Source organism: Podarcis pityusensis (assembly GCF_964106645.2).
Source record: "Podarcis pityusensis genome assembly, chromosome: 4".
NCBI classification, from domain to species: domain Eukaryota; kingdom Metazoa; phylum Chordata; class Lepidosauria; order Squamata; family Lacertidae; genus Podarcis; species Podarcis pityusensis.
This window is the reverse complement of record NC_138027.1, coordinates 28,615,816-28,641,407: the sequence shown is the minus strand read 5'-3', so window position 1 is coordinate 28,641,407 and position 25,592 is coordinate 28,615,816. Positions and strand designations below refer to the sequence as shown.

Here is a 25,592-nt window from a genome sequence, read left to right as displayed (position 1 = left end):
TATTGTCTCATTTCCCCCACTTCCTTTCAGAGAAATATCATTGCTCTAAATCCTGTTTAAATTTTGTTACATGTTCCTGTGCCTCTCAATACAACTGAGAAGGTTGTAACTTTAAAGAATGTGGTCCAAAACTGAGTAATTCCATGCAAAGAGGAGAGCAGTTGTGTGCTGGAGAAAGACACTCCCTGTCATCAAGGCTATTTGGGCCCCAAATGATTGCATTAACTCAGGAAGCACCTTCAGACTATAAACTTACTCTTTTCAGGAGGAGTGCAGTTCCATTCAAGACAGGTCACTTATTCAATTAGTGGACTTTAGAACTACCCACAATCCATGCCCAAATCTTGTCAGGATTCTTTCTTAGCCCTTATCCAGCCCATTACGTCCTCAACCACCAGTCCAGCACGTGAACAGTCTCTCCTGATTCAGATGGAACGGAGACACAGAGTGGTGTCATCCACACACTGATGATAACACACTACAAATTCCCAGATAACCGTCATCAGGGACTGAATGGAATCTTGTGGAGCCCACAACATAACTGTCAGAGAGCCAAGCAGAAATCACCCAATGCTACTTTGTGGTATTGATCCTGCATTTAGGAACAAAACCACTGTAACAGACTGGCCTCAAATGTCAATCCCTAGCACTGATACAGAAGACTGCCACAGCCAATGGCATCAAAATCTGCTGTGAGAGCAATACAAGTAATCTATGCGGGTGACCAAGGCTCTGTCAATGCCAAAACATGGCCTGAAACCATATGGAAATAAGCCTCAAAACAATTTCCTCCAGGGACACCTGAAGTGGACTGGAAATGACCTATCCAAAAAAGAGGGCCTTTCTGACCAGGTGGTATAATAATAATAATAATAATAATAATAATAATAATAATTTATTATTTGTACCCCACCCATCTGGCTGGGTTTCCCCAGCCACTCTGGGCAGCTTCCACAAAGACCAAAAATACACTAAGTTGTATTAGTTGTCTAAGTACAGTGATATCCTCTTAAAGATACACACACATGTACAAATATTCCTCAATCACATTCCCTTCAGTTGCATTTTTATATAAAACCTAAAAAAGGTAAAATTTTAGCATTTTCCAAGTGGTTTCTTCAGCATCTTCAGCATCTCAGCTTTATACTTTTAAAACTAGAGGATAAACAAGCACTATATCAATCAGGGGGCTTTGGCAAAAGCCTATTTGACAACCCAAGAAGATCACGTCTACTGGATGTTTTCTGTGTAAATGAGCAGCTACTCTTACCCCTAAAAGAAAAAGAAAAGAATCCCTTTTAAGGTTATGTGTCTGCACCAAATTGTTTATTTCTGGGACAAGGAGGGTCTCTCACATATGTCTCTCTTTGCCCTGATAAAGTCCTGTGCTATTAGTTTTCATGGCACAGGATAAAGAAACTGCATGTCTTTCTTACCAACAGATGATGCACGGAGATGCATATGAAGATGGACCTCACCCCTGTGTCTATAGAGAAGAACAGTGGGGGAGAACTGCATTAAGTAGAAAAGCTGGAAAAACCTTTCGCTACTGCTGGTGTGTGTGCGTGGTTGTGTGTACAAGTACTCCAGCCTGCTGTTTGACAGGCATCCTGAGACAACATACAGATAAAATGAGTGCTTCCTTTAAAAAGTACCCACTACCCCCCTCCCTCCAAAATCAATCCTAATTAAGGCTAGTACAGTGATGAGGTACAGACTGCACAAGCTGTTTTCCAGTACCTCTCTCAAGAAAAGCAGCTGGTGTAGAAGAACTTAAAATGTTAGTGAGACAAACCTCCCTTTGTAACAAGCTACATTGACCGTTCCTCAACAAGGTTGGTTATATGTACCATTCTAGCTTTCATAATGCATTCTGTGCTTGCCTGGAAAAGGGGTTAGGCGGATAAGTCTGTAGTTTTCTTGTTTTTAAAATAAAATAAAATAAAAATATTATCTTGACCACTTTCAAGTCTTTTAAAAAGAAGCCAGATTTGCATACACATGTAAGTTCAGGTATTTCGCATCCGAGTTTTTTCGAGAATGTTTGAGTAAATGTTATTCAGCTTTTAATTTTGTTAGTTAGCTTTAAGTGCAATCCTTGGCAACCTCTATTTGACGTGGTTCTTCTGATGTACTACTAGAATAAAAGATGCAAGGGGTTTCCCTTTGACATCTTCCGTAGTAAATTTTTAAGATTTATCTACACTTAAATATTTGGAGAGAAAGAAAAAGGCACAAAGAAGAACTATAAGGAAGATCATGAAATAAGCTGTATGTAATTGAAAATGAAAAGTGAAAGCGGGCGGTGAGGCCTATGAAAATGTATCCCACAATAAACCTGTTAGTCTTCAAGGTGCCTGGGGACACTCTGTTGTTTTGCTGCAATAGGGCAACGCAGCTACTGCTGGAAGTTACAGACCACAGAGACACTGAGAGTGAGTTTTACCAGCACAAAGCAAGCAGCAGAAAGCAGCAAAGAAAGAACTGCAAATGGAGACAGGATGCATGGCTGTCCACCAGTTATATAGCAATGACATTTAGGAATGGATACCATATTTTATAGACTGTTGAAGAGCACGGCTCAAAAAGGAAGAAGCAGCAAATCCTAGGTGCTAGCTTCAGCTTTTTGCAAGCCAACAGCAGTTATTTAGCTTCTACCCTAAAGCCAATATTTCAGATTTTTATTTTATGATGCCCAGGTAAGCAGTTGTCTCCAGTCCTCTTGACATACTGAAGTACAATGTGGACAGTTGGTTCATCCAGTCAGTAAAAGAAGAAAGGCAGGAAAATGACATTCCATCAGGACTGACCCTACCACTAGGCAGAAAAGTGTGGCTGCCATGGAGGGGGTTGGGGACAGATGTAGCAAGATGTGGCTGACAGAGCTTTACCTGTCCTGCAACCCCTAAGCAGATTTTCCTCAAATTTCATGTTGTTTTGATTTTATTAGTTGTTGGTCTTAATACTGTGTTGCTTTTATGTTCACTGCCCGATAGACTTCTGAATAAAGGTGTGGTTCAGACATTTTCTGAACTGCCTTGGGATGCAGTGGAGGACACTGGCAGATGGACAATGTTGAGGTTAAGATTCAGTTATCAGTGCAGCTGCAAATTGTGGAACAGAGGTTGGCGGAGCACCATCTTGTGCTTTGTCTCAGGCAGCTCAGTGACTTGGGCCACCCTGAATTCCACATTTTTAATCACAGCTTCATCTGCTTTAAAGTGTAGTTTGGGGAAAAACTTGCATGAATGTTGACTTTTTGGATAATCTGTCATGGCTTCATCCGGAATTAGAATATTTAAAGAATGTGTTCCAGAGGGGATGCATTTCATATCACTCATCAAAATAATTTCTCCAGCAGTCATTAATGGGGACATTTAGAGACATTCCTCACACTGGCAAAGGAAGCATTACTGAAAGCACTCCTGCCCTGTATATTTTAAAACAGTCGTTAAGGTTGCTATTGTATACTCACTTATCTGGGAGTATGCCTCACTGAACTCATGGGGATTACTTCTGAGTAAATGCATGTAAAATTATACAGTGGTACCTTGAGTTAAGTACTTAATTCGTTCCGGAGGTCCGTACTTAACCTGAAACTGTTCTTAACCTGAAGCACCACGTTAACTAATGGGGCCTCCTGCTTCTGCCACGCCACCGGAGCACGATTTCTGTTCTCATCCTGAAGCAAAGTTCTTAACCTGAAGCACTATTTCTGGGTTAGCAGAGTCTGTAACCCGAAGCGTATGTAACCCGAGGTACCACTGTATCACAGTTAGAGAGTTATAACCATTGAAGCTCAGCAAGACTCATTTCCAAGTAAAGATGTACAAGATAATTTATTTTGGAGAATCATAGGACAGTGGAAATTCTGCTTTAAGTGCTCCCCCCTCCTACAAAGAGTAGATAGTCCAATACTGAGACTTTGCATATTAGAGAGAGAGGTTTACTATGGGGCTGCAGTTTATATTGTTGCTGTTGGCATCCGTCTGTCTCGAGAGTCAACGGAGTGCACCTCCAGGAGTGAAGCCAAACCGCTGTGTTAGCAGCACCAAAGTGACCTCCCTGGAAAGCAAACCTGGGCAGCGTGCACGGAGGTCCTGGGCTGCCCAGACAACAAAACACCCCTCTAGGCCTTGCTGATGTGGTCCAAAGGAAAGCAGAGCACTGCCGTTTGCACTAGCTTAGCTGCAGGAGTTGCTGGAAGGAGGCATGCAAAGCACCATCTAACTGTCTTTGGTAAAGTACCCCACTCTAGATTTGTGTAGGCTTTACTCCTTAGCCCTTTCTTCTCCTGAATATATCCCCCAAAGCAGTACAGGTTTAGAACTAGAGTTTTCCTTCTCTTGGATGGGCTATCTTCCATGGTGGAGAAGCCCTATCTAGACCTCACGTCCCTCAACAGAATGTGCATAAACTGTCTTATTGACCGTTGGACCCACTATTGGTCTCATCTGTTCAATCTGCTGGAGCCCGTCTTCACATTCAGGGAAAGTCCCTAACTCACTGAGGGTTTGAGACCCCTCGGCTACCCTCACCTAGTTTAACCAGCCAGTTGGAAGTCACTCCTGGGGTGTGGCTGCTGTCACATGCTGAGAGCTTCTAGGAGCCATAGGTGAGAGCTGAGTGCACCATGGGGCCCAAAGATGGACAAACTATGCTAGAAGGATCACCAAGGGTACTACCCCTCCCCTAACACCCCACAAACCCCAGTTAAGACTGGTGCTTAAGAGAGCCAGTGTGGTGTAGTGGTTAAGAGCGGTAGTCTCGTAATCTGGTGAACCGGGTTCGCGTCTCCGCTCCTCCACATGCAGCTGCTGGGTGACCTTGGGCCAGTCACACTTCTTTGAAGTCTCTCAGCCTCACTCACCTCACAGAGTGTTTGTTGTGGGGGAGGAAGGGAAAGGAGAATGTTAGCCGCTTTGAGACTCCTTAAAGGGAGTGAAAGGCAGGATATCAAATCCAAACTCTTCTTCCCCTTCTGCTTGCTATTTATTTTAACTGGACTTTTTTGTTCAGATCTGCCATTGTTGGTTTCTATATTGTGTTGCTTTAATATTATTCTAAGCTACTTCAAGTGGACTATAACTCAAAAGGTGTGACACAAATGATTTTAAAATACATTTGTTAGTCTACCGTTAGGCTTCAAATCTGAAAAAATGATTTGCAAAGTAGTTTCCAAATTTCAACTAAAGAATTATTAGATCATGGTATATAGAAGTCACTAAAATAAAGCTGCTGTGTTACTATTGTTATTGGCCTTTTTTGGCATAAGAGTGTGTTACTATTCATTCCTGCCAACTCTATGGTGCCAGCATGCAGTATGGTCCATACACAGCTGTGTTGCCATGACATTTCCCTTTTCTAATGCCAGTTCAACCAAAACCTCTCCACCTACAAACATATCAAATACCATAATGTCCATAAGTCATACAATGGCCTGTGCTGTTGCAACTACTGAGAAAAGATGCAACAACGCCCAATTTGAAAAAACTAGGGCCACAGGCTAACAATAGCTGAGCATATATGGTTGATACATCTCCATCAGTTGCAGCAGTAACAAGGATTTTCTACCAACCTCTGGACCTTGGCTTAATTGAATCCAGATATTTCTTTGGTTTCTCAGGATAAGTGGCTTCTTGTTAATGGCTATAAGGAGTAGCAGTATAGTATGGAGGTGACTAGTGGTGGTGAAGTTTTGAATTTGCCTTGAACTATCCACTAAATTCATGACACTTCTAAAAATCAGGTGTACAGCAATTTGTTGCCTTGCAGATTCTCAGTACCTAGGAATTTCACAGCTTAAATCAATGTATTTTTTAAAGTTCAAAATCACAGCATAAAAGTTTGAAAATACTGTGTTGCAAAGTCTGGTTCTAACTGCAGACTTTTAATTGATCAAAAAATCCAGAAACACAGATGCTGTGTGATTCTAGGCACTACTTCCAGAAACACTGGTTTCAGCCCAGTGTAATGCATGCCTAACAGTGGCCTATTAAAACTCATGCTCAGCTTCATACCTACAATGATTCATTTACAACTTCTGCCTCTGAATACTTGTGGCAGATTCCATGTGACTAAAAGAAAAGCTATGTATTTTTCTCACACTGGTTTCTACCTAGTATCATGCATAATAGTGGCCTTAGATGTGAAAAATAAATCTCAAAACAGCCCTTACTTGGGAGGCGAATTAAACTAAAATCAGTGGGATGGTTACGAGTAAATGTGCTTAAAGTGAGGTAAAAATCCATTTAAGCACGAGTACTTCACAATAACTAAGGCAGCTTGTGTAAATCATGCTAACCATCCGAATAACATCTGATAGTATATGAATGTGTTTTAATCTTTTGTGCATTTTTACTTATGTCTGCTTCTATAAATTCAGTTCCCTCTTACAAACGATGCCTTTCTGGTCATCCTGTTCACTCTGTTAAACAATACATTTTAGAAATCTTGTTTATAGGAAAGATTACTTTAAGCTTTCAAAGCTGTTTATCCAACACATGCTGCTTCATTTTCAAGGTCAGTATTGAATATTTTAGTCACTTAATCACATACAACATGAAACAGTAATGAAAGTTCTGTTGGATGACCCACTGCAGATGCAGTAGATTAAAGGGAGCTAATCCCCTCTGATTCCATGGACCATTCTGGGTTCAGGAAAAAAGAGCATTCCCAAAGTAGGATTCTTAAAACGTCACTGTTGGACTGCTTTAACTGAAATCTGGCATGCTGAGAATGTCTGCTTTTGATGCAGTTGATAAATAAATAAACCAAACACGGCAGTGCATTATCCTGCCTGCGATTTACTTGCCAGCACTATACAACCTGTTGTTGCAAAGAGGAAAGTGTGTTTGTCTTAAACATTCTTCTAACAACACTGAATGGTTTATTTATAACAGAGATCTTAGTGGTTGTTCTCAAGTGTCCAGAAGAACAGAATGTAGTATAAATACCATTTTGGAAATTTACGGAGATACTTTGGCTTATTTTTGGCACAGCGCCATAACTGATCTGTGAGAAACATTATTTGGATATTACCCACTATGCCTGAGCTCTGTGAGTGACATAGGACTCTGTGTGATACACAGTACTCACATGTGATTTTTGCTTGTACTGTTTTAATTCTTGCTTCCCAAGAATCATAGCACTAAATTATATATTTGGGGAAAGCAGTTAGGATAGTGCTTTGGCAGAGGAGGGGGAATGAAAAAACTGCATTTCAAAGAGACAGGAGAAGAGGCTTGAGCAGCCCATGGCAGCTATCAAAACACAGATTATAAAATTCCCTCCTCAGACATGCTGTGATGGATTATCTGGGACATGGGAAACAGGAAAACAGACAACAACCATCCCTAAACATCATTACAATACTGGGTTTGGGGTCCAGTGAGTGGGGCACTTCTCAGTCAGAATGCAAATAAGGCAGGCAGAGATATGGAAAACTGTATCAACTTAACCGCAAACAGAGTCACTGTGGAAATAACCCTGTTCACCTTTTTTTCAAGAGCCGAATGACACTGCTGAAATATTTGTAATAGCTTTGCAATGTTTTGGAGAAAGGAAGTAATGGGGGGAGGGGAAAGAGTAGAGAACATAATTCTTTCTAGACCAGCCGTGGAACACTCCCATCAGCCTCAGCCAACATGGCCAATGGAATGATGGGAGCTGTAGTTCAGCAAAATCTGGAACAGAGAATATATGTGTAAAAAAGTTCTGGGACTGTAACTGTGTCAAGTACAAATGGTATGGCCACAGTCTTAATTTTTGCATGAGTCGTACCCTGTGAAATTTCTCTCTAAGCAACTGTAAATAAATAAACTTATGCACAAGTCCTTTGTAATATAACAATGCATTCTATCTGCAGATAAAGTATTTAAAAATTATAAACACGAAAAAAGCATTATGGACATTACTCTGATTACCCTTTTAATAGTATGTTCCCCCCCTTTATTCACTCTTAGTTTGAAAGAGTCATAACAAAAGAAATACAAAAACTCAAAGTCACCATACATTAAACTGGAAGAAAATACACCTTTATTTTTTCCCCAATGACAATAAAAGTGAATCTGCTACAAAGATGTATGCTTCATTTCTCTAGTGCAAAAAAGAAATTTATTTTGGCTTGCAGGATGATGTGTAATGAAATGGGTGGGGGTGGAGAACTGTTAGAATATCAGATACATTAAATGAGCCTTCAAACCCACTCCAACAACAGGGATAAATAATTCAATAAAACCCACTTCATATTCTGTTTCCCTAGCGCAATACACAGATATTAAAAAACAAGACTTTAAACTTATGAACAGTGGTGTGAAGAATCACAACTACACAAAGAGAATTCAATGTGGCATAAAGAGAAGAGCTTGTACATTCAAAGCAACCAACACATTTTCTCTAGCTGGAAAGCCAATATTCGTAAAATTACAAATTAAGTTGCTAATTAATAAATTATGTTTGCTGAACACAAAATCAGTCTAGGCACACTTCTTTTCCAACTGAGATAGGCTTTTTGAATAATACTACAACAATATTGCACAAAATATTTTATGTGAAAGTATGGGAGCGGGAGTTCCCAGCAGAGTCTGTAAAAGTGAGCAAGACTGTGCAACAGGAACAACAACAGCAGAATTTGAAGAAAGTCACTCCTCAGACTTTCCTACACCTTTAATTCCTTACACAATTAGCAATCCTAATTTCCACTGGGTTATTTTCATCTTGCTCTGCTGATAGAAGTCCTTATCGCTAAGACCAAACTTGATTCAGTCGATAGGTGGATGTAATGAAAACAGAAAACTGACTATTTAAAATATAGGAGAATATGTAAAGTGTGCTAACCACCTTCAAACAAGCATATTAATTTATATTTGTTCATCTAATGTGAGACTTCTGTATGACTATGAAGTCTAAAAGTCTTTGTTAACATTCAGTCCAATTCATCGCAAAGAGAAGCACAGGGATTCATTCAGTTTAGTTGCATTTGGATTCACTGCAATTAAAATTGGCATAAATCCTGGCAGGACTAAAATTTAAAAATAAAATTAAAGTTCACATTGAATTTTGTATCTAGGCTAGTTTTAAACACCCTTACTACAAGTGGATGTGAAAAACCTCCAAAGACCTTTAATTTTTTTTTAAAAAATGCCTTACAAAATGTTTGAAAATTGGAATTAATTTTAATCTAGTATGCTAAATTCTATTACATCATTGTTATGTTACACAGCTTTTCTCAGTGCCTACATGTTTTTGTATGCAACAACAAATTCAATATTTTAAAATAATAATAATAATAATAATAATAATAATAATAATATATTCCCTAAATGTTATCCTTCTATATTTATTAGATTAAGTTTACAGTTCAAATAAACCAAAATATCTGGACCAACTGCATCAGTTACTGAATTAATTTTAAAGAATCAAAACTTTTACCACTATGTGAAAAACAGCTTGATCTATAAATTTATAAAGGAATATTTATTCTAGTGAAACTGGAGTTCAATCATTGCCTACAACAGAACCTACTCTCCCAAGTACACAAGCTTGCAGTTTTAGTCTCCAATTCCATACATAGTTACCAAGTAGTAAGTTCCACTGAATTAATTATATTTTACATGCAAAGTAGACATGCACAGATCACAATATGAGGTGTAGCAACATTTTGCTAACGCAGGCTTATAAATTGCTGTAATTATTTTATATTTAATGACAATATTCTGCAAGAAACATTAACAACTTTGTGGTGTGACAGATAATTCAACCCATTTATAGCTCAATCCTAACCAATGTAAGGAATTTTAAAGGGAGTTGATTCTAACCTTCACCTTATCATTATGGAAACAAGCTAAATATAAGTCTAAAGACTTCGCTGTATGTGTCATCTCAGCAGCTAGAAGAGTATAGAGGAACCACTTCAGGAGAGTGCTTTGTTGTGAAGATTTTCAATTATCACAGAGGAGTTTTGTTGCACCTCCACTGAGAACCGAATTTCATTTTATTCCTATGTGTTTTCCCCTGTACTAAGCGGTTCAGTAGTTCACTGCACAGTTCCAGCTAAATTTCTGTATTTGGGCAACACAGCCTGCTCGCTACTAATACAGTACTCTTAAAAAGAAGTGCAGGGACTGTGCTCCGGAGCCGGGCTCCCGGTTCAGAGGAGCAAAGTCGAGATGCTTGCCAGACTCTCCTTGCGCAGGACCCTGGTCCCTTCTCCCACCGACCCCCAAACACCCTCGGGATGAAGGAGATAAAATGTGAGAGCGCCACGCTAGTGCCTTTCCCCTTCCCAAGCTCAAGCCTTAGCCTCTTAGAGGCGAGAGGGCGAAGGGATGCAGACGGGTCTCTTCTCTGCGGGAAAGAGATTTGCTTGCGCAGCGTCTCTCCTGGCGCCCCTCCACCTGTTGTTGGGCTGCTCGACCCCAGCCCACGATCCTTCCCTGCCCCACGCACATTTCTGGAGCTAAGTTCAGGCAAGGCCACGCTGGTGAGCTGCTGTCTGGAAGCGTCTCGACGCCGTTTGCAATCCCTGCCCAGACAGAAAGCAGCCGCGCAGAAAATGCGCGCCCCGCCAGATCCTCATCCGCAAAGCCCTGCGTCCACAGGAGGATGCGCTACCGCTGCCTCCCCGCGCCTTGGGCGGCGGCTCCAGTTTCTCCTCCTTTCGCCTCTATCTAATTCAACGACCTAACACGCCCGGATAAGCGCGCAGTGAAGGCAACCCAAACAGATCGCTAGACGCAAAGGTGATCTGAAGGGCCAAGCAGCTACAATAGGATCCTAAAGGGACCGGGCTGCTGCAATGCCCAACATGCGACTTGTCGATGGACTTGCTTGGAAGCAAATGCCTTTAGGGCCGGGCGATAAGGAAGTTCACCATTATCTGGAAGTAGGTCTAATCAATGCAACGAAATAATAATAATAATTGACACCCGAGCTCTGAACGAATTCTGCAAGAGCGCAGGAGGATAAGGTTGCAATCCTATTCCGTTCCTTGGCAGTAAACCCGACTGAACTCAGATGGCCTTACTTCTAAGTAGACATGCATCAAATTTAAGGGAGCAACTGATAAACAAAGGGGCTTAAATTCAGGGCAAATCAAGCGCGCCTGATTTCTACTGAAATCAATGGGGTTTAGGCACCAGCTCAAGGCTCTAAAATTCTATATTCATTTACTCGAGAGTATGCCCCATTGAACTCAGTGGGAATTAATTACGAGTAGAGGTGTATAGGCTTGAGCCGTAAATATTTTTTTAAAACACCCATCAGTCTAGTTTTACGCTTATTAATTGATTTTAAGGGATATTTCTGAGCAACATCTTTAGGATGCAGGCTTAAATCCCATTGATTTCGAATTAACTAAAGCGCGCTTAACTTTCCCTAGACAGCACCCAATTAATTTTAACATTAAGATGCTCATAGATGCTTTTGGAAGCCGTTCAAGGGAGAGGGGAAGGTGGAGCTGCTCCAGGGCTCCCCTCCCAGTTCCGAACTGTGTTGCTTCTTGGAACAAGAGAGCAGGCAGCAAACCAGAAGGTTTGGCCGGCTATGCGCAACCAACAGCTCTGCTTGAAGGCACTGGAGGGGATATTGGCTCATAACTAGCGCTGCCCTAAACCTGGACTGTCCAAATGGGACAGAAAAGCTGCCTGCCCGCTTGACCGCGATTTCTCCCGCTCCTCCTCTGTCCCGCGTTCCACCCAGACTGCAAATACAGTCCACACGGGGGTGAGGTGGGGTGCAGAAACCTGCCCACTTCAGACCATTAAGAGTTGCCATTTACTTTGCCACAATGTCGCTGCTACTGACAGCGGAGGCGGCTGGGCACCTTCGCGACACGTGCGGTACACAAAGGCGGCAACTCATTGCTCGCCAGGGCTGCGCGTCTTCCGAAACTCAATCCGGAAAACTGTCAAGCCCGCCAGCGACTGGTCGCTTCCTTCAGCTGCTACCAATCTAAAGAGCCAGGTAAAAAACGCGCCTCTATTTGCATCCAATCGATTGAGACCCGTCAGCTCGCCTTTTGTGCTATTTAATTGGGGAGGAAGAAGAAAGAGGAGGAGGCTGCTGCTCCTGGTACATATTTCCCCTCTATCGTACAACCGGTGACTTTCTAACACTAGGCTAGCCCAGTTGTCAAGCGGAGAACTTCCCAGCTGTTTCCAACGTCTATCAGGCAGCGCCAGTTGAAGCCAAGTTTTCGCATGTGATGTCCTTTTCCCCGGAGCGAAGCGCCTCTCCAGTTCGCCGGGAGAAGGGTGCCGGGTTCCTGGCACCTGCGGTCCCCTTTGCGCCACGAGCAGGCTCCGGAGGACGCCTGGCGAGAAGAGTGGCAAGCAGTCCTTTCCCCAACAGCCGTAGCCGCCTTCCGCCTCCTCGCCTGCCCAATGGGTCGCTGGCCTGGCTGGTCCCTTTCTGCCACCAGCCCCCTACCTTGAGTTTGTGCGTTTCTCTGTCTCCCCGAGAGGGATTAATTAACCAGGCTGGAGCTGGAAGAGGCTGCCGTGACGAGCCCAGTGGCGATTGGCCGCCCGCCTGCCTGGCCCTGCCTTTATAATTTCCACGCGAGTGCATCTGGGCTCTTATACAAACCAACAGCCAGCTTCTCCTGACATATACACACACTCAGAGACAGGGAGACACACACACACAGAGGGGGAGAGAGAAAGAGAAACACCCAGAAATCCGCCCCCCCCCCCTATCTGACTACCAACATTGAGCGCAGACACACACACACACACTCACACCCCGTGGTGACTCCAGGAGAAAAATAAATGCCTGCTCCGATGTGTTATTATTTTGACTGGTGGGAGCCTGGCTGCAACTGGGCGCAAACTTTGCTTCCCTTTTTTTAACTGCAGCTCTTCCATGCTTTCCTCTGCTCCCTGAAGGATCCTTTCCAACAAAAAACCCAGGGGTTTGTGTGCCTGTGCGTGTTTGGGAAAGACTCGGAAATCTGTCCGGGGCAGAAGTGTCCACCTCCAGCCTGCAAGGAGAGAGAAAGACAGCCTGCGAGCGAGCCTCGGAGTTGAGGAGGAGCCGAGCAGCAGAAAGAGCAGCGGCGGCGGCGGCGGCGGCGGCGAGAGCAGCGCCTTTGGGCGGCCTGGGGCTCCGCTTCCCCGCGCCGGGCGTCCGGATTCCCGTCTGAAGTTGGCTCCCGCCTTAGCAGCCGCATTGGATCCCAGCGCGTACTGCGAGACTCCGGTCTACAACCCGGATCTCTGTCCCAACATGATCGCGGCGCAGGCCAAGCTGGTGTACCACCTCAACAAATACTACAACGAGAAGTGCCAGGCGCGCAAGGCGGCCATCGCCAAGACCATCCGCGAGGTGTGCAAGGTGGTGTCGGACGTGCTGAAGGAGGTGGAGGTGCAGGAGCCGCGCTTCATCAGCTCCCTCAACGAGATGGACAACCGCTACGAGGGCCTGGAGGTCATCTCGCCCACCGAGTTCGAGGTGGTGCTCTACCTCAACCAGATGGGCGTCTTCAACTTCGTCGACGACGGCTCGCTGCCCGGCTGCGCCGTACTCAAGCTGAGCGACGGGCGCAAGCGGAGCATGTCGCTCTGGGTGGAGTTCATCACGGCCTCGGGCTACCTGTCGGCGCGCAAGATCCGCTCGCGCTTCCAGACGCTGGTGGCGCAGGCCGTGGACAAGTGCAGCTACCGCGACGTGGTGAAGATGGTGGCGGACACCAGCGAGGTCAAGCTGCGCATCCGCGACCGCTACGTGGTGCAGATCACGCCCGCCTTCAAGTGCACGGGCATCTGGCCGCGCAGCGCGGCGCACTGGCCGCTGCCGCACATCCCCTGGCCGGGGCCCAACCGCGTGGCCGAGGTGAAGGCCGAGGGCTTCAACCTGCTCTCCAAGGAGTGCCACTCGCTGGCCGGCAAGCAGAGCTCGGCCGAGAGCGACGCCTGGGTGCTGCAGTTCGCCGAGGCCGAGAACCGGCTGCAGATGGGCGGCTGCCGCAAGAAATGCCTCTCCATCCTCAAGACGCTGCGCGATCGCCACCTCGAGCTGCCCGGCCAGCCGCTCAACAACTACCACATGAAGACTCTGGTGTCGTACGAGTGCGAGAAGCATCCCCGCGAGTCGGACTGGGACGAGTCGTGCCTGGGCGACCGGCTCAACGGCATCTTGCTGCAGCTCATCTCGTGCCTGCAGTGCAGGCGCTGCCCGCACTACTTCTTGCCCAACTTAGACCTCTTCCAGGGCAAGCCGCACTCGGCCCTCGAAAACGCGGCCAAACAAACGTGGCGGCTGGCCAGGGAGATCCTCACCAACCCCAAAAGTTTGGAGAAACTTTAGAGGGCCAGCCAGCGGCGGCCTGACACTATTCTTCTCTCCCCCGCGAAAAGAAAAGAAAAGAAAAAACTGCCTTTCTCTTCGGAGGATTCTGCTGGGTTTACGGGGCAAACGTCGCCCTGCGTTCGGGGAAGAGGCTGCCCGCCTGCGCGCACACGCACACCAAGCCAACTGCAAGTATTATGACTCTTGCCGGTATCCCGGTTTTAAAAGCCTGCCCGGAAAACAAAACGAAACGAAACCGTGTATGATTATCACCAGGGGAAATGCAATATTGGCTGCCGTTTTTAGCCTGATTGTGACCACTCCGCCTAGAAACCAGACCAATGGATTATAACGAGGCCGGGATTTTTGTGCGAGTAAGAGAGAATCTGAAGATGCCACCCAAATAACCACAACTGTTAGATAGGAAAAGAAACAAAACAAACCACAACTGTCCCAACTCTTCCCCTGTACATTTTTTTAAAAAAAATTGTATGGAATATTGTGATCTCACATTGTCTTTGAAATTGTGGGTGTTAGTGTTTTGTGATTTGGTGAAAAGAAGTTAAATTGCCATTTTGGATACTTCAGGACATTTTCTGCTCAAGAAGATACCGCTTAAAAAAAAGGTAGATTTTATCATGGTACTTTTGTTACTTGTCTTTTGAAGTGTCTAAGCTAAAAAAAAAGTTTACATTTTTTTTGTTTCAAATATATTGCTTGTTCTATTTCTACCATTCCATAAATATACTTGAAATGTTATTTAAATATATTCAGAAGAAATTTGGATTTTGCTTATATAATTGTGAATATTGGAATTATATATTGGAAAAATGCACTTGAAATACACTGGATAATTACTTTTTGTGATTTAAATTTCTGTTGCTGATTTTATTTAATTACAAGCTAATAAATAAAAGTAAAATAAATATGCTTAAGAGTTTCAGTGCTGGATTCCATCTGGGTTTGTGCAAGCCCTCAGTCTGCTACGTTCTCTCTTTTTGGGGGGCGGGGAGGGGCCGTGTAAAGCGGGTCTGAAGCCCTTGACGGCCTGTTAAAAGTAGCATAATTTAAAATGAAGATAAAAATCGGTGTAGCCTACCCTAAAAAAATGGGGTCCTGAAGGCCATCGACATCGGTCACACTCCGGTGTGTGGCAATTAAGCGAGTAACATTTTTACAACCGTCAGGAAATAAATCTACTTCTCAAAAGATTTAGTGGGCCAGGCTAACGCGGCTGTCCGGTTTTGAACCAAGCTGAAGGCACGCATTACCCAAGTGAGCCTAGTTTGTAACAAAATTAACAGCACTTGGAGAGCAGGGAGGGGGAAGCTGCAACGTTCAGAGATTTGCGGGGGTCAAGCCAACAATCGGCAGGTAAAGAATGTTGCTACCTTTGCCCTAAACATCACCAGCCTGGCCATGAAGCCGCCGCCAGATGTGTTTGGGGAAAGCGAGCGTCGGCCTCTCCGGAGGCCCCGCCGGAGCAAAGGAGCCGCCTCCGCCAGAAGCCCCGTCCTGCCCTTGCAGAGAGCGCAGCAGGCAGTTCCTTCCGGATGCAAACCGTGATTCAGCCAAAGGGCAAATATCCCGGCAAGCATTGAGGGGGTGCAACAATGTGCTCAAGATCTGCCCAGGTGATACTGTTTCAAACTTCAGCTGCGCTCTGCCCGCGCTTGGATGCGCTGCAGCAAAACCGTTAGACTCGCCATGTTACCCAACTCCATGTTTTGTTTTGTTTTGTTTTGTTTTGTTTTGTTTTGCTTTGCTTTGCTTTGCTTGCGTGTGTGTTTTAAAATCCGGAAGACCCTTTTAATTCTTCCTGTCAAGGTTGGCAGGCGGGCAACAGACGGATGGCCTCGACATTGAGGCCACAATAGTGTGTATTTACACAAGGCTACGAAAGTGAAATTAAAATAACAATATCACTATAGATCCGGAGAGAAGGAAAATGACATGGACGTGAACTTTTGAATTCTGTAACAAGGCAAATCTCCGCTCTATCTCCTTGCTCCAGGGGTCTTCGGGAGAGATTCTGTCTTTGCGCACTCCAACCTTGCTAGTTCCTACAGGCCCGGGCTGTGCAATAGCTGCTCCGCGCGCCCCTGCAACGCGCACCCGCGCAGAAGCGGAAGCTCCAGTCCCTGGGGACTGCATCGAAGGCAGACGGAGAGGGAACGCGTCTCCTTGTCTGCCGCGGGTGCCCGAGGAAAGAGGCTGGAGTGCGGGCCCGCCATTACCTCGAGGGATTTCCGAGCAATTGGCTTAACTGCTAAATCTGCCCACGTTCATACAAAGGCCTTGGGGGGGGGAGTGGGGGGGGGGAGATTTGTTAAAAAGCGAGCGCGGGAGTAAGAGCGGATTTTACATCATTAACGCGCCGCGCTCTTAAATAAAACAGCCACGGAGTCAGACGGAGGGGGGCAAGGAGAGGGGCGTTTCCAGGCACTTGGGAGCATTCCTCAATTCATGGTTATGGGAAACCTCCCCCTCCTCCTCCCAACCCCCCCCCCCAACTTGGGTCCTGTACTCACTTTAGGGTCGATCTTCTTGAAGGCCGGGTCCTCCTCGTCTACCTCGAAGTAGATCTCGGTGGTGGTGATGGAGAGGGTGCCCTTGGCCACCACCACGGGCGCGATGAGCTGGGCCGGCGTGCTGAGGACCACGGGGCCTGCAAGACAAGACAGAGCGGCGTGAGGAGGCTGCGAAAGGGAGGCCGGCCGCTTTGCCCGACGACGGCAGAGCGGAGCTAGAAAGCCGTCGGACTCAGGCGAGGGATGCCTACGGATCGCTGCCGGGACACCTAGGAGAGGCTTCGGGAAGCGGGACGCTGTGTATGCCTGAAGCTCAAAGGATGGTCGACGGACCACCGGAACAGCAGGCCGCTTTATAGGTCTTTCAAACAAAACAACACCCAAGAACTAGGGTGTGTGTAGGTCTTGCCACTTAAAGACAGGAAGATTTATTTGAGAATACTAGCGGGGTGCGGGTGGGGAGATCACAGCGCTGATGAAAATAGCCCCTCTCTTCCTAATCTCGAAGCCCGATCCCATAAAGGTCGAGTGCAGGTCCCACTCAATTCAGCAAATTTACCGGTTTGCACGTGTGTATAAAGCGCAGCCCAAGACGGGCAGCGAGTATTTAGAAAAGAAGTCACGGAATAAAAATCAGAGGTGCTTCCAATAAAATATATTTAGATTTACGCTTCCTGTATCTAGTCATAAAATTGCAATACAAATTATGCACCACACATATCGAATATGTTTTACTTCTTTTTTATTATTCTGGACGTTAGGCAATGCAGTGTTTTCTACATCATAAAACTATCTGCGAGACATCAGATGCCAGACGATGGGTCCCTCTGTGCAGAAAGTGTGAGTGTGTGTGTAAAATAAAGTGCAGCCTTTATTGTGAAACAAACAGTTGTTATAAAGAAAACGATTTGTCTCCGCAGAGACGCCAGAAACAATCTCTCTCTCTCTCTGAAATTTATTGAAATGTTAATGCTGAGAGCATAATTACTCCAAAACAAAAAGATTCAGGGTTATTCTAACTTGCTTACACGCATGTATATTCTACAGAATTCATCGGGGTTTACTCCCAAGTAAATGTGCACAGAATCGTAGCTCAAACCTGCAAGAAACCCCCGGAATTATTTGGGCATTTCTAGTACTGTGCAACGCAACCCTCTGCAAGTTTCCTCGGGAGGCGGATCCGGCTGTATTCGGTGGGTCAGGCTGCCTAGTTAGGGTCCTGGCGACGGCAACCTTAGAGCCAAGCGCCGTGGGGCTCCTCAGAGCAGGGGGACCAGTAATAGGAACCAGGCATCTGATGGTCTGACAAGCGTATGCCATAATAAATGTGTAAGCATTTAAGGTGCCATAAGGCTCTTTGCTGTTTGCGGACCATTATTACATTGAATCTAAGGAGACTTCCCATCCGGATCCTAAACGAACTTATTGGAAACTCCACCTCGAGATCTATGCAGATCGCATAAAAATAAATGCATGGAATAATGGGATATTGAGCCAAGACCGCCCTATGGATAAATAAACCGAAACATCTATTCGAATAACATGAAATGCAATACACTGATGCCACATTTTAGAAACTGGGAAATAATAAGGCATAGTATTATCTGGCTGCTGGTATTGTTGTTGTTTTTTCCTTTAGTTGCTGAGACTGTTAATTCCGTGTGTGTGTGAAATGTTGTGCTCGGTCGGATTTGGTTTCTGGTGTCTCTCCAGCAGCCTCTCCCCGGCTTCCTTTCTGTGGGGAAGGCAGCTGAGGTAGGGCTGGCTGGCTGGCGCTGGGTCCGACCACCATTTGCGCTGCCAAGCTCTGCCCTCCTCCAGGGCCCAGTCTCCTGCCTCTACGGATCCCGCTGGAGGCTCCCCTTCCTACCCGCCACTTAGCCCGAGCTCAGCCCGTCTCTCGGCCTGACGGAGAGCGTGGCAGGCCTCATTTCAGCGCTAACTTCCCTCCCTTCCAAGCATCGCCTCCTTCCCTCCTCTCCACCCAGCCCTAGGCAACGCTCGGCTTCCCGCCTCTGACAGCTCTCAAGCCAGCCCACCAGGGGATGGATAATATGGAGACAAACTCTATTTTCGTTCATTTTCTTGTTTTCCCCGCGCCTAATAGGCCAGCCTGGCCTCTTCACCCCGGTCAGCTGATGCGGACCATACGCGCGGGGCTTGGGCATCGCCCTTGCTCTGTCCTCCCTGCCGCCTCCCCCTCCGGCCGGACAGCGCCAGTGGCGCTCGGCGAGCGAGCAAGCAAGCAGGCCGGCAAGCGGGCCGCCCTCCTGGCCGGCGGGGCTCCTGCTTAGGGCAGCGGATCGATCCGAAACGGCGCTTTAAAGGCTCATCAATCTTAATCTCGGTCGCTCGAGTAATTACGCGCGATTCTCTCGTGCGATTACAAGTGGATTTGGGTTTCGATTCCCCAGGCCCCTCGCCTTTGTGCGTAATGGCAGGCTGAGCTCTCCAGGCAGCAGCAGCAGCAGCTCCCGGGCCCTGCTGCTGCTGCTGCTTCTCTCCGCCCCTCTGCGATCGCCACCCCGGCCCCTCTCCTCTCCCCGCCCCCGTGTGCCTTTAACCCTTCCTCGCCACCCGAGCGCCGGGGCTTTACAGGCCTCGGCGAGAAAATAAAAAAAAGTCCCTTAAAGATGATGCAGTTGGGGAGCCGCGTGATAGTCGATCATGATAAGAAGGCGTTTAGTGGGCCTTGCGCGCTCCCAGAAGGAAGATCAGGTAGTTAACCCAATTACCTCCCGGCTCCCCGCTTGTTATATGGGCAAAATAAAAAGGAAGTGGCTGGTAGTTCGCGGTCAGGAGGCCAGAGACTATAACAAGAAATCTTTTTCTTCATCGAGAGAGAGAGAGAGAATGCCTAAATCTTTTGTGTGCGGGGCGTGGGTGCGCAAGGGAGAATGACAGTGGCGAGCCAGGTTTAATTTTCAGAATGGCTGATGGAAATAAGTGCATCGCGGAGATTTCTGAGCAAAAGGCCTGCGAGGAACCCCTCACACTTCCAAGCGCTCTGAACAAACGACCTTGTGAAATCCTATACGAGCCTGAACTAGGCAAAAACAGCTACCACTCAAACCAGCGGCGTTTCGAAGGATCACAAGATGTTTCCATTAACTTTTTTTTTTCGCTAAAGGGAAGAAAGCGGTGTGTGTGGGGGTGTTACTTAGCAGCATGAAAATTCCTGATTATTTCATTATCAAAACCCATGTAAGTAAGCAAGCCTTGATATTATCCCAGCGAGGAGGTATCAGAGATGGAAAACAGAGTCAGCACTCAGGGCCCTTGTGTCTGGGGGTGGTCTGTTAAGTACTGGTCCTTTTACCCAGCCACCACCCCTTGCTTTGGGCTTCGCCAGCCCATTGCTTCTGCCACCCCCCCTCCAGGCAGAAGGCAGATGCTTCCTGCTCCCCAACAAAAAGTGGGTGACTGAGCGGTGGCTGCAAGGAGCTACTTCCTTGCTTTGATCACTGACCATCTCTTATCTGGCTCATGCAGGGGAAAGACATTTGGCCCAGTGGCGGCACCTGAAGAAAGTGCAATGAAAGATGGTGGCTGCCCTTTGCAAGAACATCTGTACCTCTCTCAACTCATTTACCCCCCGCCCCCCCCCGCCCTAGAGGGCCACCCAGGGAGAGGTGGCAAGAGCAACCACCACTCCACTTGCTTGCTTGGCCCTCTCTTGCTAGGTGGGGTGGTAGGGAAGAGTCCAGTAAGGGAAATCCACATAGAATCATGGAATTGTAAAGTTGGAAGGGACCACGGAGTCATCTAGGCTAATCCCCTGGGATGCAGGAATACTTTGCCCAACATGGGACTCAAACCCACAACCCTGACATTAAGAGTCTCATGCTCTACCAAGTGATACTTTCCTTACTGTTGGTTTATGGTCCCTTTCCTATGGAACATGGTGGAATGCCCAAACTGGGAAGTTGTGTTAGACGTAATATTTTAGAATGGAAACCCTTCAAATATTATGTATTAACCCCTTCGCAACCAGAACCCATCTGTAAGAGAGGAATGGCCAGGGCACAACAACTTCAGAGCTAACTAGATCTATCACTAGTGATGTATGGAAGTGAGAGCTAGACCATCAAGAAGGCTGATCGCCGAAGAATTGATGCTTTTGAATTATGGTGCTGGAGGAGACTCTTGAGAGTCCCATGGACTGCAAGAAGATCAAACGTATCCATTCTGAAGGAAATCAGCCCTGAGTGCTCACTGGAAGGACAGATAGTGAAGTTGAGGCTCCAATACTTTGGCCACCTCATGAGAAGAGAAGACTCTCTGGAAAAGACCCTGATGTTGGGAAAGAAGGAGGGCACAAGGAGAAGGGGACGACAGAGGACGAGATGGTTGGACAGTGTTCTCGAAGCTACAAACATGAGCCTGACCAAACTGCGGGAGGCAGTGGAAGGCAGGAGTGCCTGGCGTGCTCTGGTCCATGGGGTCACGAAGAGTCGGACACGACTAAACGACTAAACAACAACAGATCTATCACATTCACAAGTCACATATATAATATAAACCACAAAAATATTCCACAGAACTACCTGCTCTGGGTCATAAACAGAGTAAATGCTCTGGAATGTTAACTTCTGAGCTCGCCTAATCATCCATATCCACCAGTCACACATAGCTAGATGGGTTTCATGCATTAAGCCACAAAACCTGCTCAGAAAACAAGTTCCAATACCTCTTCAGGGTTGTAAATTATATTCTGGAAAAATGACATGGAACACCAACTTCTCAGTTAGTCATACTATCCCAGTTTACAGATGGGATTCATTCCACAATACACAAAACGACTAGGGAAACCATGCTCTGAACTCCTGTAATTTGTGCCTAGCTAGGAATTCTTACCAGCCCCCTGGCCGCTGCATTTTGCAACTGCTGTAGCTTTGGAGCAGTCTTCAAGGGTTCATGTATAATGCAGGCTTCATGTATAATGCAGTACTGTAGTCCAGCCCTGAGGTTACCATAGCATGCAGCACTAGAGCCAGACCATCTCTGTCCAAAAATAAGTATTCCTAGTTACTAAAGCCAGCTTCCAGTGGCAGCGTTTGGTCTAGGAGCATTTTTAAGCTTCAATTAGGGCAGTGCCACTCCAAACTGAACAGGTTGTTTACTCACTTCCCACGGGTGAGAGCCTGCAACACACAACATCTCCATTTTGTCTGGAATCAAATTTCAATTTATTGGTCCACATCAAGCACCTGAACTGTATTTTCTGATTCAGGTGGTAAAGCGACATAGAGTTCAAGGTCATCAGCTGATACCTCACTCCAACTCCCCTGATGACATCCTCCAACAGCTTCGCATATGTTGAATAACATGAGAGCCAAGAGTGATCCCTGCGGGTCACCAAACTTCTATGATGTCAAGTTATAGTTCAACATTGATAAGTCTCTGGAAGCATGAAGGTAGGAGTGAAACAACAGCAGTCTGGTGCAGAGGGGGCTCCATTTCCAACCCATGAAACTGCTCCAAGCTATGGTGTGCAGTATCAAATGCCTACAAGGTAGCACTAGGACGACCATGGCAGCTTTGGTGCCATAACTGGGCCTGAACCCAGACTGTAATCCACTTCTTCCAAGCACACCTGTAAATTGAACTGACACAAAAATCTTGAGCATCGTGCCTAAAAGGGATTGTTAGCAACTGGGCAATAGCTATTCAACAGTTCTAAGTGCAGAAAGGTCCTCTGAAGGAGAGGGCACAACACTATATCTTTAAAAGCCAATGGTACCCCATCCTTCTGCAATATGGCATTCACCACTCCCTGGACCTATGCTGTTAAAACCCCTCAGGTTCACTCTCGTACATCACAATGGGCAAGAGTTGAAAGGACAAGTGACCAGCCAGACCCTCTTCCAAGCAGTCTGTCAACATCAGGCTGCAACAATTTAAACTCATCCAAGTAAACTGGAACATGTGGTGCTCTAGACACCTCTGGACTAGTCCTGATAGTGGCATCTAATAGTGAGCCCACAAAACAATACAATTAAACAATAAAAAAAATCAGGCTTTTAATTCAGTGCTTGAAAAAAGTACGATGAACAATATACTCAGCAGTAAGAGCAAATGAATATTTGCTTATCACTTAGAGGTAAGCTCAAGATATGGTTAGACTACAGCTCCCATGATTCCTGGCCACTGGACTTGTGGCTGGGGCTGATGGGAGTTGAAGTACAGCAACACCTGAAGGGTACCAGGTTGGCTACCCTCGATTTATAACCTATGCTTTCTACAGACCTGCACACTTTTAAGAACCCCATATCTATTTGACTGGAATAACTATAAGGCATATCAAGAGATTTCTCAGATTATGCCCTTCCAAGATTTCTTAAATCCACAGTCTGCATCCTTCTTAATTTTCACCTTTCTAGGATATTCCCAGTGCTGATTCCCAGTCCCCTCAAACAATACCTGATTGTGTGAGTCTCATCTCTGGGGTTAAAACTGAAAATTGCAACCTTTGCCCTATGTGCAGAGGTGCACTGGTCTCAGTGGATAAACCTGTAGGAGAACTCAACCCCCTCTCCTGAAACGAAAGGGTTAATGGCATAGTCAATAGATATCCAATAGACTTCACTTTTCTCAGGGTGAGCAAGGAGAGAGGATGCAAATGACATGGCTAAACTAGACTGCACTAGACTGATTAGCCAGAAACTGTTTTGTTGTCTTTATCACACCAACTGATGACCTCCCTCTTAATTTGCTTTTATAACTGTCTTGAATAAACTTTACGTAATTGGACTGCTTCATTGGAGTGTATTTTAAAAAGCACTCCCTGGTCGAATTCCGCCTCGCTGCCACCACTTGAGGTACCCTGCTGGCTTTAGCACACAGGAAGAGGAGAGGTCAGGCTTAGGCTTGGCTAGGAGTTTCCGCTACTGCTTCGCAAATATGCCCCACCCGTGGCGTAGCGCACTCTCTCCCAACTTAGGCAGACTGTAATAAGGCAGAGGGCGTGTTGCCAGGGTCCAGCTTGTAGGATTGGCGTTGGAACGGTGGATGCTCCTCAGCCGCTTCGAAAAGGGGCTTCTCGCCCAGGGCCTGCAGGAGGAGATCACAGGATCCGGGAACGCGTCCAGCGCACAAGCTGCCAGGCAAAGGCAGGGGCGACTGCTCAAAGGTCAAGCAGCCTCTACCTGCGCGCAGGGGAGGACGATCTCCGCCGGACACGAGGAGGGACAGGGCAAGTAAGGAGGTGGCAGATGCCCCCTTCCCAGTTGCCCCTTGGCATTACAGCGGGATGGATTGGGCCTTCTGGGTGAGGTTAGCAAAAGGACAGGGATCCAAAGGCACTTGGCGCCCCTCCCCCACATCATAACCTGAGTGTAACATTTCACATATTTCACTCGGAGCCTCTGAAGCGCCCCCCTCCCTCCCGCCCGCCCGCTGAAAAGGCACCGAATGAAACGCTCCTTCTTAATAGTGTGTCGTTTTTACACTTGTCCTTTGGAAATCTCCAATTACAAGTCCCAATACCACGGCACATTTAAGGAGCGCGGAGTCTTTTTGTTCGAGCCTTCAGGGAGCAAACCCGCCACTGAGAGAATACGAAATTAATCCACTCCAGCTATAGAGCGAGAGGATTATGTTCTAATCCCCTTTGGGAGAGGCTCTGGATTTTAAGGATCCGACATTAAAATGTTTACACCAGGCGTAATCAAAATAGTGCAGCTTCTCCATATGGCCCCGAGATAGCAGCGCGGCATTGGCTCCGCTTCCCAAACGGCTCCCCAAAACAATAACGCGGCGCACCGGCATGGACTGGATGGAGAGCGCGCCAGGCGCTGCCGATCCAAGCAATTCCACCCCTTTGGGGAGGGGGGAAGCGCCACACTCCCAAGTCCAAAACAGCAGGGGAAAGAAGTGAGACCCCGCCACCCCCACCCACTTATCGGCACAGCTTGAGCGCTGCCCCTGCGGAGCCAGGAGCCGCTTTCCACATCCACCGGGACCGTGCTAAATCGCGCCGCGGAGCTGCAGATGCTCCCACCTGCGCCCGCCCGGCCCCGGCGGCCGTGACTGGTCCAGGGAGGCCCGTACGCTTTGTTGTCCCTCGGCGGACGAAAGAACAAAGGGCGGCAGGCCGAGGCGAGCCGCCGCGCCGGGGCTTGGACGGAGGATCCCCGCTTGGGCGTCCCCAGCAGCCCAGCCGAAGAAGCGGCAGGCTGAGAGCGGAGAGGCGCCAGGGCGCACAGAGCCCGCAGCGCGCAGCCAAAGGGCCCCGGGGCGAGTGACGCCTGGGGAACACGCGCGCCGCGTCTCCAGAAAGAAACGGCGAGATTGACCTTTAGACATCTTTTAGACAAAACACACACAAGAGTAACAGGGAAGAAAGAGTCGGGTATAGATTCAGGAGGCAACACCTTCTGAATTTCGTTTGGCTTGTTGGAAGACTTCTCGGTCGATGCAAACTAAATTGTACAAGCTCACACAGCTTAAAGAGCAGAAGCCACGAGGGAGTTGTTCGACCTGAGCCCCACTGAATTCCTGGTGTGCATTGCCAGGTATGGATTATAGCCTAAGGCAGCAGTTCGGGGCACAAGACCCACCGAACTCATTGGGAATTACTTCCGGGAAAACAAAGACAGGATTAGTTCTGCTAAAGACGGGAGCACTCTCTCTACAGTGCTCAACAGGATGTGCATTGGAAGTGCTACTGCTCAAGCCCTGCTGCGAATAAATGGAAACGCGGGTTGCACAGAAGTAGCGCTTATTGGATCACTCCCTTTTCCTGTTAATCATTAGCCCCAATTTTATGTA

At 46.8% G+C, this 25,592-nt stretch overlaps 2 protein-coding genes across 4 annotated transcripts in view; one reads left to right on the top strand and one right to left on the bottom strand.

Annotated features, from left to right (window-relative positions):
- The window catches only part of NBEA (neurobeachin), a 355,514-nt gene that overhangs the window by 127,669 nt on the left and 202,253 nt on the right, over positions 1-25,592 (bottom strand). For all 3 annotated transcript variants that reach the window (XM_081004034.1, XM_081004035.1, XM_081004033.1), the window contains one exon: positions 16,821-16,957. In XM_081004034.1, the coding sequence (XP_080860160.1) occupies positions 16,821-16,957 (137 nt within the window). The remainder of the gene's footprint in view (positions 1-16,820; positions 16,958-25,592) is intronic.
- MAB21L1 (mab-21 like 1) lies at positions 8,037-16,331 on the top strand. The gene has a single exon (XM_081003503.1). It carries the CDS (start codon positions 13,228-13,230, stop codon positions 14,305-14,307), a length of 1,080 nt encoding a protein of 359 aa, XP_080859629.1. The 5' UTR covers positions 8,037-13,227; the 3' UTR covers positions 14,308-16,331.